This window comes from Charadrius vociferus, unplaced genomic scaffold (assembly GCF_000708025.1).
Source record: "Charadrius vociferus isolate BGI_N301 unplaced genomic scaffold, ASM70802v2 scaffold560, whole genome shotgun sequence".
In the NCBI taxonomy this organism is placed as follows: domain Eukaryota; kingdom Metazoa; phylum Chordata; class Aves; order Charadriiformes; family Charadriidae; genus Charadrius; species Charadrius vociferus.
This window is the reverse complement of record NW_009646459.1, coordinates 441,243-457,384: the sequence shown is the minus strand read 5'-3', so window position 1 is coordinate 457,384 and position 16,142 is coordinate 441,243. Positions and strand designations below refer to the sequence as shown.

At 38.1% G+C, this 16,142-nt stretch overlaps 1 protein-coding gene across 1 annotated transcript in view; it reads left to right on the top strand.

Annotated features, from left to right (window-relative positions):
* The window catches only part of PSAT1 (phosphoserine aminotransferase 1), a 16,688-nt gene extending 1,282 nt beyond the window's left edge, over window positions 1-15,406 (top strand). Inside the window, 8 exon segments of the mRNA XM_009882736.1 lie at window positions 2,170-2,278; window positions 3,465-3,534; window positions 4,624-4,829; window positions 6,469-6,641; window positions 7,711-7,880; window positions 11,418-11,546; window positions 14,133-14,270; window positions 14,900-15,406. Coding sequence (XP_009881038.1) covers window positions 2,170-2,278; window positions 3,465-3,534; window positions 4,624-4,829; window positions 6,469-6,641; window positions 7,711-7,880; window positions 11,418-11,546; window positions 14,133-14,270; window positions 14,900-15,005 — 1,101 coding nt within the window. The 3' untranslated portion in view covers window positions 15,006-15,406.
* Window positions 15,407-16,142: the final 736 nt, after the last annotated feature.

Sequence of the window (16,142 nt, the reverse complement as noted above, 5' to 3'; positions counted from 1 at the left end):
CCCCGCTCCCCGGGGGGGTTCCGCGGGCGCCGACTGCCAGGCGGGGCTGGGGAAGCTCGAGTCTATACTCATTAAAAATAATTGCCCGCGTAGCAGCGAAACCTCATTTCTTCTCCCCCTCCCCACCCAGTTACATGCCCTGGTTCGGTTTTGGTTCGGTTTTTTTTGGGTGGGTTTTTTTGTTTGTTTGTTTGTTTTGTTCTTAAAACGCAGCCTACTGTGGTTTTAGGATTGTTCTCCCAGAGGCTTTTTTGGTTTGTGATGTTTTGGGTTTTTTTTTTGTTTTGTTTTGTTTTCTGACTCTGATCATATGGCCGTTCATCAAGGAGGGTGTCACTTTTGGGATGGAAAGTAAGTCCTCAGATGCACGAGGGTATCTATGTTGAGTGTGTTATTTGTCAGCTGCTAAATAACACAGTGATTTCCTGAGAAGCTTTTATTTAAAAAATGATAATGAGCATAGGGTAGACTCAACCCTCTGGAAAGTTGCATCAGCAGCCATAGATTATCCAGTTACATATGGAGAGGAGGTGGTTTCTGCCAAATTGTGTGCATCTGACTTTGAACTTAAGAGTTATGAATTGTGGAAATTCTTTGTTCTTTTCTTAGTTTCCTTCGTAGTTTTCTTCATTATTTCATGTGTTATTTCTTTAACAATTTTATTAGGGAAACAAATTTGCTGTACACTGGGTTTTGTGTTGTTTTTTTTTTTTTTTTTCCCTTCCTTTCTATCTTCTCATGGAAACATCTTTGCGGATTATGTGCAAAGAAATTTGTTGTCCTGTCTTGAAGCTTTGGCTCCGAAAGGGGCTCTTACTAGAACTGCTGGCAGTATCCAACTTTCCAATAGAGAGTACTGAGAACTGGGTTTAGGGTTTGAGGAGAGCATAGCTGAACTCCATGTTGTTAATCTGTTTTCCCTTCTTGAAAATGCAGTTCTCTTAAATGGACTACTGTATCACCTCTGTTGTTTCACTTTGGTCGTGGGCTGATGCCATGTATGAAGCGCTCGGACTCACTGAAGCAAGAAAGTGGACAGAGCTCCTCATGGCTATTATAAGGCATATCAGATGCCTATTGTAAGGCATGTGCAGGTTGTCAGACAAAGAATCTTACTAACAGAATTGGATTTTATCGAGCAGTTTAACAAGCACTTTCTAATAGTCTATGTGTTCCCTTTGACTTTTTTCCCCTCTTCTGGCATGAATAAGTTTGCATGTGAAACATGGTGGTTAAAACTTCACAATCTGTAATATAAGCAGCACAGTTTCTGGTTAACCTCTTGTTGACCAGCTGTTACAGTTGACAGGCCACGACAGATATATGGTCAGCAAGGTAGATTGCTTGTTCCTGCAACTGGCCAGATCCTGTAGTTTCTTGGCAGATCCTGGGGCACATGCATACAACATTTTTGTGGTGGCTTTTCTACTGGGGCTCCCAGTCCTCCTGCTTCCTTTAGGAGGAACTTAGAATGTTCTGGCTCTCATACATGAATTTAGTGAGATCGGCTGCTGCAGATCTGATGGTTAGAACGTAATTCCACTTTGTTGATATGCAGGAGCTATGGGAGAAGATGGAAAAATGGGCAGCCAAACCAGCAGATTACCTGGCTAGGGCTTCTAGGAGTGACCTGTGTTTTTTGGATGTCTCAAAATCTTGCTTCATTTCTTAACATTCAATAACATAGAGAAGGCTCATCTTCAAAAAGTGTGGGACTTCATTCTCTGAAACCAGACCTTGTCCTGTTGGGTCAGTTTGAAGTATCCAATACCCCAGGCCGATTTTTTTTCTTTATGTGTTCCTCAATACCTTGGTTGTCCTATTTGCACAAGTCAAGTGAAAGAACACAGGGTGGGGGGGTGAGGATTCAAGATGCTTCATTAGAGAGAGTACACATGAAACATTAAGCTTTCTGTAAAAGGTTGGGAGTTCCATCCCACTCCTAGAAATCATTCTGAAATCTCGAAATGTAGCTGTTGCAATAATAACTTAAAACATGGTCTCCACAACAAGCATATGCTTTCATTACATCATCTTATGAAAAGCCTTCAGCTACTAGATATAACAAATTTGCACTGGTGACTACACTTCTGTTAATACCACTTGACAAGTGTCAGGTTATTGAAAGATGAAGCAGCTGGGATATGCATGATGCATCAGTGACTCCAGATAGTGGAAAATTCCCTTAATTTATTTGTGGATTTTTTCTTTTGTTAGGTATTATTAGAAGCACAGAAGGAATTGGTGGACTACAAGGGACTTGGTATAAGTGTTCTTGGTAAGCCTTTAAAAATTCTATATTTTTCAGAATGTAGATGTTTAACCAAACTGTTTAATAAGAGTTTCTGATCTTGGAATTTCAATGCCTTTTTTTTCTTTTTTATTTCTAATACATTATTCTGGTAACATGTATGCCCAGAGAATACTTTTTCATGCTGCTTTTCTACTATTCATCAGGAGACCACAAAATGATACATAGCCAGATGTTTAGTGATCCAAAAGAAAGGACTAGAGACAAAAAAAGATAACTGATAATTTATAAAACATTAGTACTTTTGGATATGCAGGGATGTGTATGTATGTATATAGGCAATATATTAAAAAAGATTTAATATATATCTATAAAATATATGTATATACATACTATGCCTAGATATACACATACTATACGTGTGTGTGTATACATGTATACAGATACCATATATAGTATCTTATATACTATGTGGCAAAATGATTCAGACGTATTTGATGTATAGCATCCTTCCCATTGGGAAGGCAATGCTGTCATAAGAAGAAAGTGTCTTCTGTGCCATATGGGTAGCTGACTGGCTTTTCAGCCCCAGTTGCACAAAAATTTTATGCAAGATGATGGCCAGCAGTTTACTAGTCATGTGAAACTGTTTGATTGCTAAAAGTAGAATGTGCAGCAGTCTCTGCGGGATTTGGATTCGTGTTTAAATTGTACACTTTTACAGATGCAAGAAAGAATATGGATTTAATAAAGGAATTAGTATTAAGTGTCTTAAACATTTAATTAGGATTACTGCGTGAAGAAGCCTTGTTAAAAAAACAGAACAAACCCCTGCACCTTACTCTATACTTGCAACAGCATTAGTAGCAGAGAACATTCTTAGAGTGAGGAAAACTTACACCTTTCTAGGGAGTACTTTTTTTTCATGCAGATGTAGTTGTTCCTGGGTGTAGTAAGGTCATGTGGATGCCAAATGTGAATGGTCTGAATTTTCCTGGATCTAGACAAGGCTGGAGGTATAAGTATTCTGTGGATATTTAGGAAGGCTCGGAAAAAAACAACCAAAAAACCAAACAAATTGGAACTGGGAACTGCAGCCTTCAGGCATTTTGGGTCTGTAGTGTAAAAGGTTTAAAGCTTAACACAATTTTTAAATCGCATTCATGTATTACCATTTTGTTTCATGTTATTTCTTCTTTCCTTTCCACCAAAGAAATGAGCCATCGGACCTCGGATTTCACGAAGATTTTAAATACAGCTGAAAATCTTTTGCGTGAATTGCTGTGAGTGAATTGCTTTCTGCATATTTTTGTTTTGTACTTGTGCTAGCTGCATGAAGAATGACTAATGTGCAGACCTTTCCTTGAAAGCACCTGTTTGTGTGGGTTTTTTTTTGTTTAGATACTGTGTCTAATAGAGTAATAATCTTGGAGAGGATGTTGGTGTTCTGTTTGATACTAATTTATTTGAATGTGGAAAAGGGCTTTTATGAGGTTAAGGTGCTTTTTATGTGTCTACTATACACTGACTAGTTGACTTTCTTCTCAAATTTTAATTTTTGTCACCTTCATAGAATTCATGAAGGGCAGCAACTTTCTTCAAGAAAAGTGGAAACAATACAAATCAATTCTCTAGTGTGATAAAGGGGATCTGTACATTACTCATCAGTCTGATTTTACTAACATAAACATTATGGATGTGTTAGAATCACTGATGAAGAGCCCTTTTCCTAATCAGTGTGACATGTTTTTAAATGTTTGAAATAAATGTATTGTGTATTAGAATTAATGTCGTTAATAGTGATGGTTATTTCATATCGAAGCTGACTGTCACAGACAGAATTATTGAGAGAGGGGTTTTAATGAATAATTTGAACAAGTAATTCTTGTGACTGAACAACTCCTTATGGCACTTGGTCTGCAAGTACAATTTACCGTACAGTTGCACTTCCAAGTTGAAGGGTTTCAATGCTGAATTCTACTGTGAGCACTTTGGTGTGAAGTTCTTAGGCTGACAGAAAAGCGATGAAGCTGGCAATAGACAAAATTACAAGTAAGCATTAATTCTGCTGGAATATCTTTCAAGTCTGTGTGTACTATGATAGTACAGCTACTCAGAAGAGAATCTGTTCAATGCTGTCCAAGGGGGTAAAAGCTTATTTTCAGCAAATTTTTATCAGTAAAGTGTATAGTAATACTCGTAATAATACTTGAGTTGTTATTCAAAACCGGTGCTGAAGTAAGTTGATGGGATTTGGTCTAACGTCTTGGTGAAGAGTTTTTTAAAATGACAGTGTTCTTCAGTTGCTGTTAAATGCATAGTATCAAGTTTGTCTTCTGGGAATAATATAAATGATTATTTCTTACATGCAGAAATATACCAGAAAACTACAAAGTTATTTTCCTCCAAGGAGGTGGATCTGGTCAGTTCAGTGCAGTCCCACTGAATCTTATCGGTTTAAAGGAGGGAAGACATGCAGATTATGTGGTTACTGGAGCTTGGTCAGCAAAAGCAGCTAAAGAAGCAGAGAAGTATGCCAAAGTGAATATCGTTCATCCAAAACTAGGAGCCTATACAAGTAAGTTGATGATTACATCCACCCATGTGAATGCTTAGCTTTTAGAATCACTCTGAAAACTGGTCCAACTCAGCTATTTGATTATTCAATATTAACTAGTTTACAGAGTTGACTGCCCAGCACTCAAAAGATTGCCTGCCACATCTCTCCATGTTTATTGCTGGGAGATCTGTTAGATGGCTTAACAGTCTCCACCAGAAAAGAGTAGTGAAACTAGACCGAGCAGATCCCAGAAAATAAGTGGCAAGAAGCAAATGTGTATTGGTAGGGAAGTAGTCTGGGCTGTCTGATTGATTTTTTTTCCTCTTTTTTTTATTTATTTAACTGAGTTCTTAAGCTATTTGCAGGGGTATTGCCAGGTATTCCAGTTTCAGGTATGCTCAATAATGAGATTGCTCTGAAATTTAGAAGCATGCCCGAGTTCTTAACCTTATTGGCCCAGGAGGTGGGAGACCTGTATTCTCTTAACCTTCTTTCAAGGGTTCCCAAATACCTACCTTCCCCACCCATATGTTGTAACAGGCAGTTGGCTCTGGAATAGAAGAGGTGTTTTCAGCTCCTCCTCTTGATGCTTGTTACTGGACATGACATAATCCGAATGACCACAGCATAGAAGGAAGAAAAAGGTTAACTAATCGAGGCATTGTGAATTTTTATGAGAGAGTCTGTTTCAAGAGCCTTTGAAGTATATAATTTGTCACTGGATATACATAAATAATTCTTGGAGCAGGGACACATGAGTTCTGATTTCTACTCCTGCTAGTCATGCTTACTTTTCTTCCCTCTGGTCCAAATGATAGCATTTGAACTGGGAAGAGTGACAACAGTAAAGACAAAGAGTACCCCCTTTTGAGTTTAACTGGCAATTAGTACACTAACTTGGAAGATAAGTTTATATCCTCTGAGACACAGCAAGGAATTGAACCTACAACTTCCCTGTTTAGGGGAGTGTATTCACCATTTGGCAGTTGTAGGTAAGAGGAGAGGCGGTAAATAATGATGGAGGCAATAGCAGCACTTCTTCCCCCTCATGTTTTGGAGGAGAGAAGAAAGGAAGAGCAGCCCTTTGTTCTGTGCAAAACCTGTTCTGTGCTGTCAGGGCACGCCTGTATGTTGCCTGTTGACAGAGGAAATCTTAGTTTTGTAAATCAGCTTCAAAGCTTAAATGGAAGGTAGGTAGGTAACCTTGTGTTCAGCTTGGGCAAGACTGAAACACTTCTGGGGATGCACAGAAACGCAGCTTTAGAGAACTTTGCCAGTGAAAATTTGGACGCTTCAGTCGTTCCAAAGGCGTCAGGAAGATTCTTGGACCCAGTGCCTGAGTTCCTCTGAAATGCAGTTTTGGACCCCCAGGGCAGTAGTTTGTAGTCTGGGATTGCAAACATGATGAAAATCCCTTGAGGAATGAGGTCTGAAAACCAGAAGGGTGTTTGCTAGCTTAATGATGGCTCACCACAGAATTTTGGGAATCCTCTGGTGTATTTTCTTTGCAGATATCTTCCTGGTAACAAGATAATTAATACCTTATACTGCAAAATTGTTCTGGGTTTGCACTGAAGTCCCATGTTCAAGTAAAATTGCATGCCAGGTAAATTACTTGTCTCCAGTGACCTTTGGTTTTCTTTTCTGTCTGTCTCAGACATTCCGGACCCAAGCACTTGGAATCTTAATCCAGATGCATCTTATGTCTATTACTGTGCTAATGAGACTGTTCATGGTGTGGAGTTTGACTTTGTACCTGATGTTAAAGGAGCAGTCTTGGTTTGTGATATGTCTTCAAACTTCTTGTCCAGACCTGTGGATGTTTCTAAGGTACAGTATTCTACACAGTGCCTGCACAAAGCATTTTCAAACTTGAATGCATATAATTAGGCACTTAGAAATGTCTTGATGGCCACAGATGCTGAGCAGTGAAATTAAGGAAATCATATTTTCTTAATTGGGTATCTGATGGTGGAGACAAGTGTTGAAATTTAGACACTGAAATCTCAAACTTTATCTGTTGTCTTTTTTTTTTTTTAAGTAAAAACATTGAAATATGTTGAAATTGTTCATGTTAATAGCTGTCTAAGATTACTTGTCTTCTGTGTGGTCTTCACTGATGCTGTAGCTGAAAAAGATATCTTCTGAATCATATTTAATCTGTAGATAATATATACGGCTATAGCAGAGTACTGTGAATCAGAATTTTTGACCCTGTCTCTTACGTGGAAAATCTGTAACCCCTTTTAAGCTGCTAAAGCTTTGTGTGCCTCAAGATTACTGTGTCTGTTTCATAGATAACACAGAGGCAGAACATAGTACTTGCTTATGTTTGTAAAGTGTGTTATGAGTGGGAAGTGTTACTGAGTAGTGAAGTAGTGTATTTGACCTTTCTTATCTGTGTGTAGCAAAAAGAAGGGGCAATTGTTAGTGCGTTCATCTTCACCTTCCTTGATCTGCCTTTTTGAACAGGTGGATTATGTGATGCCTGTTCTGAAATACCAGATTGGTTGAAAATACTGTGATCTATGTATGAATTTATTTTTAGTAGATTTGCTTTGAGTAGTGTGAAATGGGGACAGGCTGCCATGAGAATTATTTGTGGATACTAAATAAATATTTGGCAAATCACCGGGAAATTTGTTATGATGATCTTCCTCAGTTGAATGAAGATAATGGTTCTGATAATAGATGTACATGGGATAACAATGGTAGCTGTAAGTGCACTTTGAAGTCAGAACTTCTCCTAACTCTTTTTTGATCTACAACTTGCTCATTTTCAACACATTCTCCAAGCCTGTTGTATGCCTGTTGTATAATGATATTGGTATATGACTCGCTTATAAGATCTACTAGTGAATGCCTGTAGCAAGTCCTTCTTTTCTTTTTTCTGTTAAAGTTTGGCGTGATTTTTGCTGGTGCTCAGAAGAATGTTGGCTGTGCTGGAGTTACTGTTGTAATAGTACGTGAGGACTTGCTGGGATTTGCACTGAAAGAATGCCCTGTAGTACTGGATTACAAAACACAAGCAATGAATGGCTCTTTGTATAACACTCCACCATGCTACAGGTAACTATAGCTGCTATTTAATATCTCTTATTCAAAAAGCTACTGCACTGCCATCTGCTGCTTTTATTGAGAAAAGTTTCAGAAGTTGAGTATTTGCCTTCGAGTCACTGATACATTGGCGTGTTTCACACGGTTTCTGTGAAAACATGGGAAGTGTCCAGCCACGTGACTGTAGCAGGCTTTGATGTTGCCTAGTGGGATTCAGCCATAAAAGACATAGTGGTTTTAGAGGTAAATCTTACATGTCATGATTCCATTGTGGAAGTTTCAAGATCCAATTCTAACTTACATAAACACAACTCTAATCAATCCAGCGGGGGTGCTTCTATCATTGTAAGTAGGTAATTTGGCGCTTAGTCTTGCTTCTTGAACGCTCAGTGCAGGTTTGATTCCATTTCTTCCTGAGGTTGTTCTCGACAATTGAACCTCCAGACCCCTATCCCTGTAAAAGAAATTTTTTTTTTTTAAAGGTATGTTAGTAATTGCTTTGCTAGCAATGTTTATGAAGCTAGACCAATTTTATTTTTGGACATCAAGTTAAAGACTGAGGTGGTACTTAAAGAAACATGGAAAGTTCTGCTATAGAATAAAGCAATCAAAATCATAAAATTGGCATGTACCTAGTGATTTTGTGCATGCAAGAAGCAGAACAGGCTACAGCTTGCTCTTTTAAAATTACTGTTTCCTAGCTTCTGATAACCGGTGAAATGATGCTTTGCTACTGGGATGTTGAGCTGGTGGTATTTCCGTGTTCTTAATGTGGTGCATTTTTATACCAATGTTCACTAAAGCGATTATTTTTAAAAAAGAAAATCTTCAAACCAGGTATTCTTTTTTTCCCTGAAGTTTTTTAAATTACTTTGAAAGTAATGATTTCTACTCTTTAGATTTCCTTGTGATTCAGATAATTTGGTAGTGCAATCTTATACTGTTGATGTTTAACGTCGGCTCTTACAGCTTTTTTGTACATGGCAGAATTGGCAAACTTAAGCTGCCGAATGATGTCCGAAAGATATCAAATGCACTGCATAAGCATAAAGTACAGTGATTCCTGAGTGTAAAGCCTACCTTAATGCTGTCTATTACTCAAATTCAGTAGTGTTTTAAGTGATACCAATTGTGTCTTTGAATCTGCTGATTCTCACTGTGGGGTATACTATTGCAATGACATAGAGGCAGTTAACTTATCAAAAGAACAGCAAATCTTGTGAGCATGTGTTTATTCGAGACTTTACAATGCACAACGAGTTTTCCCAAGGAGTATGCATACTGTAGAGTGTGTAGTGCTGTAATGATTTAGTCTTACTGTCAGCCCATCTGCCCTATAAGCTGAGTACCCCTTGTATCCTTAGGGGAGGTGTCTAAGACAAGAATTAATCTTACAATATCTTCTTTCTGAATGTAGCTTTGTAACATGGGCAGTACGTGTGTCTTTTTTTTTTCCCAGAGATTGATAAAGCCTCTATTTCATGATCAATTATTTTCCTGACTATCAAGTCACACTTTCTGTTTTGGACACTGTATACTTGCACATGCCAGGTTTTAAATCCAGCCATTCATGTGTTCCAGGTACAAAGCTATTTCCACTTGAAAAAAAACCCCAAAGTTCTACTTAATCTCAGCACTGAACACAGTGTTGCTCCTCTGGTTTGAAAAGCAAAACAAACGAAATTCTGCAGCTTTATTTTAGCCCCTGCAAAAAACTTCTGAAAAGAAAGCACTCCCTTAGCTGTAACTCAGTATCTGTTAGTAACATTAAGAGGGTGGTGGGAGATTAGCAGAGAAGAAAATAAAGTTGAACTGACAGTCTTTCTCCTTTCTGATCGCTGCCTTGCCAGTTTCCACTTCGTGCTACAGACCCACATTGGAGTACGCTTCAGAATCCAGAATGTAACACAAACTGAAATGTTGGCAGGGTGCACATCTGTTTGGCTTGGCTCTAAATGCCTGTTCCAGTTTTTGTAAGGAACTGGCAAAGCTTCTTAGTTCTCTTTTTCTCTACTCTTTTACTTACTCTCTCTAATGGTTTGCTGGCAAACAGGCAGGAAATATTAACTGAATTAGCAAAAGCTACTTCAGCGGGATATTAAATTAAATTAAGGTGATGCTAATGGCTTTAACCTCTTGGCGCTACAGAGCTTGACTTTTTGACCCTAATCTGCTTTGCTAAAATTAACAATGAATTGGCTATAAAAGCCTCATTTCCAAGCTCCAAGAGTTTATTTTGCACTTAAAATTGCTCCAGAAACGTTATTTTAACTGACATGAAAGAAGGATAAAAGACCTCCTCTGGCTGGGTTTTGTGAATGACTCTAAGGTTGGTGTCTTTAAACCTTACTTGTCCAAGAAGTTTCACTCAAAGTCAGGGCAACAGGTGAATGTGACCCTGCATATTTGGTAAGAGCCTAGACTATACTTCACTTAAATCCTTACACTGGGGTAGTTGACAGCGTGCTGTCATAAATGTGGCAAGATTGTGCTCTCAAAGCTGTAAGAGGCTTTGTATAAAAGGCAGTCTGTAACCTCAGTTATTCTTCAGCCCTTCTGCAGTGTTCAAAGATTTGGTGCTAGCATCCCCTGAGAAATTAAAAGTAGCAAAGTTTAAAACAGCCTCCTGCTAGATTTGTGTTAGGGAAACTTGTAGGATAACGTTCCCTGAGCACTCCCTTGGAATCTGTAATGAAGGGATTAATAAAAGCAAACTTCTTGGAAATACGCCATAAAAACTTGTGAACAGTTTATTATGTAAAGTGTTGCAGTCGTGGGAAATGCCTGAACTTGAACAAGCTGGGTTTTGTAGCAAAAGCACAAAGGCAAAAGGCCTGGGGGATTTTTTATGTTGCACTTAGTAACTAGCATTGAAATACTTGGTCCTAAGCCATGTGATGCCAGCAGGCTTCCAGATCTCTACTTAGAACTTGAATGGTAATGAATAATTAAGTGTAATACATCATTATTTGTTTTGCCCAACTTCACTGTTCATGTGGGGAAAAAGGTCGTCTTAGACAGAAATGGAGTTATAGTTTTTATTTAACAATTGTGAAAATGGGATTAGATTTCTGGCATTATTAATGTACATACGTTTGAGATTGACCCCTGCATCTTTGCTAGAGCAGCTGCACAGGGTGGGTGCTACTAACTTTGGTGCTAATTCTGGCTCTTTCTAGGACTTGACAGGGAGTTGTGGGGTCAATAAACTGGTTGTCTGTGCATCATGTCTGGGGCCGTCCTTGGGAGCCCTGCAGGTCCGCAGGAAACCTGCGGGACTTGTCCTTCTGTGGTACAAAGGATTAAGTTTGGTCCAACAGATTTGTGTAGCATTTGAACTTCAGGGTACTTCATCTGGGTACAAAAAAAACATTGCCTGCTTAAAATTATCATAATTTGTGACATAGTCCAGATTCTGAGTTGTTAACCTTAAGCACCCTAAACCCAAACATAACAGTTTGTTGCTGAAACATTTTGTGACCTATTAAACGGGACTGTTATTTTTTCCATTTAAATAATCTGTCTGAAAATTCTTCTTTCCTCTTGCAGTATTTATATCATGGGTTTGGTACTGGAATGGATAAAGAACAATGGCGGAGCTGCAGCTATGGATAAACTTAGTTTAATCAAATCGCGAATGATTTATGATATCATAGACAAATCTAATGGATTCTATGTGTAAGTTGCTATGCTTTTCCCTTGGTTTCAATATTTGTTGCAGAGCCAAACGTATTCATAACTTTTAAGGGTCTGATTGCAGCATATTTTTAAAGTTACCTTTCCAGTATGTAGAAATTTTGAGGAATCCTACAGGAATTATTTGTGTAAATAGTTCACTTGATAACTATCTGAAGATGAGTCTCATTCTGGTAATAAGGTGTTTCAAGTTATCCTATATAGATCAGTTGTGAAGCATATTAATAACATGTTCTAAACTTAATAAAATGCAGGAGCCTAGAGGAAGAGTATACAAAAAACAGATATGCAGATTCTGGTTTGTATGTTTACTGAATCTCTTGGGGAAACACAGGCCAGAACAGAGAAAGTGGCTTGTAAGAAGTTGTAGAGACCACTTTTGCATTATATTCTTCCTACCATCTCTTTCAGTAGTCAAAGACTCTGCTTTTTCTGTCAAGCAGATAATTTTTATTAGCTAAATTTTGCAAAGTTCAGAAACATTTCCTGAAATAGAAAGAGGAAGATCAGACCTAGATGTAGTTAAAATGTAATACATTTTCTTTACTTACAGTTTACTTTCTTCAGTAATTTTTAATAGTTTTTACAAAGTAGTTGTAACCTTCTGATTTTTACATATTGTTGCAAGGTATTCTTGAGCTTGCAGGACCCAAAATATGTATAGCTAAAAGCTGATGCCATAATTCAGAATAATTCTAATACTTGCCAAGCTCAAAAACTAGTAATTGACTGTGAAACTGCAAAATATTTTCTTTCACCTTTGGTATAAAATCAACAGTTTTGGGACCTAATTAACTTTCAAGTCAAAGTTAGGATAGGGCAAATTAAATTTGGTTTTTAAATTAAAGTTGGCTGCAGCCTTAATTGGCAGGGATATAGTTTCATCATAATGTTTAATACATTCTGTTTATCCATTTAGTTAATGAGAACAGCTTTGCCTTTAGCATTGTCATGATCGGGATTGTGGTCCTACTCTACTGAAATCCTGAGGGTTTTTCATAAACCTCAGTAAGCAAATGAAGCCTTGAAAAAACATTTTGTGACAAATAGAAATCTCTTTCTGGCAAGCTCGTATATGAGGCTGTGAGTGGGAAATGCAATGCAGATGGGATGGTAAATAGTCAATTGGGAAGGCAAAGCAAGCTTCACTAACTGAGCTGTATGTGTCTTACTAAGAAATACAGTTAAGACTGTGGTGTTGGTGTGTTTTTTTTTTTTTTTTTTTTTTATTGTGTGTATGAATAAAAGGAAGCCCTGTCTGAAGGTGCCTTCCCAGCTTAAATGTGCCACCTAATCTGTGGTATGCTTCACTGGGTAAGCAGTGTAACAAGCCATTTAGCAAATGAGGACTTTCTTGCACAAAGTGCTGTATGCCATTTGCAGTTTGTTTCACCAAGTCTGTGCAGTAGCTGAGATATATTGGATTGCCTAGTAGTGACTGAATCTTCTAAAAACTGTAGCATAGCTACAGTTGCTCAAATATGTGAAGGCTTACAAGAAGACTGTTTTCCTGGTTGCATCTGAAGCAGAAAATTTGCATAGGCAGGTATTAAGGATTGATTATGTTGGGTTTTTTTCTTCATAACGGAGACATCTGTATAAAGGACCAAAGGAGGAACTAAAAAAGAATTATATGCATTCTTTGTCAAATAGAATAATAATAGGTATGAAATTTACATGCAGTTTATGAGAACTTACTCCTAATGAATCCCTGCAAGAATCTACATCACAGCCTTAGGAAAGAATAAATCTGCAGGCTTCATATCTCCTTTGTAACTAGAAGCACTAAAGAAGAATACTTAATTATTTTTTTTCCCCTCCTGTCGTTACCTGCAAAAAATAATGGAATAGAAATCTTGCTCTAAATGTATCTTGAATTTTCTACTTAAAATTCCCTTTAATCTGAGGAGATTTGAGCTGTGATGTACCTCATATGTGTTGTGGTCATGTATGCAATGCAAGATTTGTTCTAGAGATATATCTTATCTACTTGATGTTCATGATTCTGAATAATACTAATGTAGAAGGTGGATTGATACCACTAACAGCAGTCTCTAATGTCCCTGGAAACTTCTTTATGCTATGTTCTTATTCTTCCTTTAGCTCTGTTTAGCTGGGTCAAGCTCCATTCTGGTAGCACTTGTGACTAGATGAGTAAAAATTAGTGTGTCAGTCTTTGAAGGTAAAGAGAAGAAACTGCTTGAGACTTAGTCAAAGTTCCTGTAACTAAACTCACTTACCCTGGGGAGTGTAACTGTGACTGTCGTGGGTTGGGTGGTGGGTTTTAACATGATTTTTTTTTTTTTAAATTGGTCTGCTTACAAGCCTCCTGTGCATTCCTCTAGGGCAATTTTGAGTATGTCAGGAAGGGTTAATAAGCCTTTAACTTACTGTTTCTGCTGTAATACTTGGTTAAAAAAGGAAGGTTGCTTTCTTTCTTTTTCAGTTATGGAGGAATGACTTTGGTGCTAAACAGACACCGTTATTCACTTTCTGAAATTGTATATAGCTGAACATGTAAATTTAATACAAAATGGGTTAATCATTACATTCTGCAACTTTTTCTAGATGTCCAGTGGAGAAAAAGAACCGAAGCAGAATGAATGTCCCTTTCCGTATTGGCAGTATCAAGGGTGATGAAGCACTGGAAAAGAAATTTCTTGAGAAAGCTGTGGAACTTAACATGATATCTCTGAAAGGGCATCGGTAAGTATTAATCAGATGAATCCCTTTCCTGTGCAGGGTAGACTGTTACTACAGTGATACAGCAGCAGGCATTGTGCATTGGCTTACCAGCCTTTCTCACTCACAAGCTGTTCCTCATATTATTTTGGCATCATTTGGGAATAGCAGTCTAGAGATGGTAATCACAGACTGCTTGTGGCTCAACTACTGCTTAGGTGTCGTGGGGCTCAGAGCTTTCTTAATTCTGCTTTCTTCTCCAATTTGATAAATACAGCTCTGGGCAAATGCCAAAGGAGGTGACTCTTGAGGTGAGATTCTGTCATTGTATAAAGCTTTTCATTCCATGCCTTGTCTACCTGGTTGCAAGAGTTCCGTCCCACGTTCAGTGGTGTTTGTGGATTAAAAAAAAAGATAGCTTTTTGATGTCACAGAGCTACAGCGTTGGAACTGTAAATAATTAATAAATAATGAGTTTCTCTGGATTGCAAGCTTCCCTTGAAGAATTAAGTGTTGCTTCTCATTCCCACAAAGTGTGAATTTTATCCCTTTGGAGTAGGGGTAGGTTTAAATGCCTGTGAATGTTATTAATGTCTTTTCTAGAATTTACAAAATCTTTCTATTTTTTCTCTCCCCTCCTCTTTTCAATTCAGATCTGTGGGAGGAATCCGTGCCTCTTTATATAATGCGGTGACTGTAGAAGATGTGCAGAAGCTTGCAACATTCATGAGAAGCTTCATGCAGATGCATCAGTCATAAATACCCATGGGCTGGAGCCATGCTGCACGTCTATGAAACAAAAGCTAAAGGGTTTGAAAGTTACTGTGGTACTACACAGCTGTAGCACACAAGTTATATTTTCTTTTTGTTCCTGTAGCTATTTTAGTTAACTGTATGGCATTGAGCCCAATCTTGCAATGACTTGGCAGCCTTGGCTTCACTGAAGGTGAGGATCCCCAGACTGATCAAGATTGGTTCCAAAATTTGCAAACCAGTATTCTTTAATGTGTAGCTAAAACATGAGTAGCACTGTAAGATGCTATGGATCTGAGTCTGTTTCTTGCTTCTAGGCACAAATGACTTCTTTAGCAATGCCTTGTTTTCAGTAAACTTCAGGAGGCAACGTGTCATAAGCTTTTTGTAGTGCTTTACAATTACTCTGTGGCTGCAGTGAAGCTAGAGTTAATGTTAAGTGTTCTCTAAGGATAACTAGTTGGTTTATCGGATATATTCCAACAATATACCACCAGCAGTATTTAGGAGTTAATATCTGTGTTCCTAACTTCAGGACCTTGCCTTCAGACTTGTGCTAACATAAGTGCCATGTAGCAATGCCCATTGTGGTTAAAGTCTCTGTAGGACTGGGCCTTTTTTCGTATTGGTTTAAAGCTAAGATGCATGAGTCTGTAATTAAATAGATTGATAAGGTGTTTATTTGTCTATGCATTTTGTATATTAAACTTCTCTAGGTTATTAATTTTATATTCTTATTTTGGAGTGTGCATATTTGCTCCTACCAAAAACTTGTTTTTAGTTTGTTAACCTTGTGCCAAACTGGATTGCTCTATTCTGCTCAATGGGTCTGTGACTTTCTTTGCACTGACTTCCTAGCCCAAAGTGCAGCAGGCTTTGGTGCTTTTTAAATGTTTTCCCTCTCTACTTGCTCCAGGATTTTTCGCTGCCTTTTCATTGCTTCAGTTCTGTAGCCTTTTGTCTGTGGGGCTTTACCCAGCTGCAGTAAATACAAGTCTTGACTTCTCTGCTTTTCCTGACACTATCATGGTTTTGGTCCAACTTTTGCCCTTGATCCCTCTGGCTTATTCCAGACTTTGGTACTCTGGGCTAGAGAAGGAACTGTAGTTATGCAAAGATCTTCCATTATAGTACCCTTGAGCT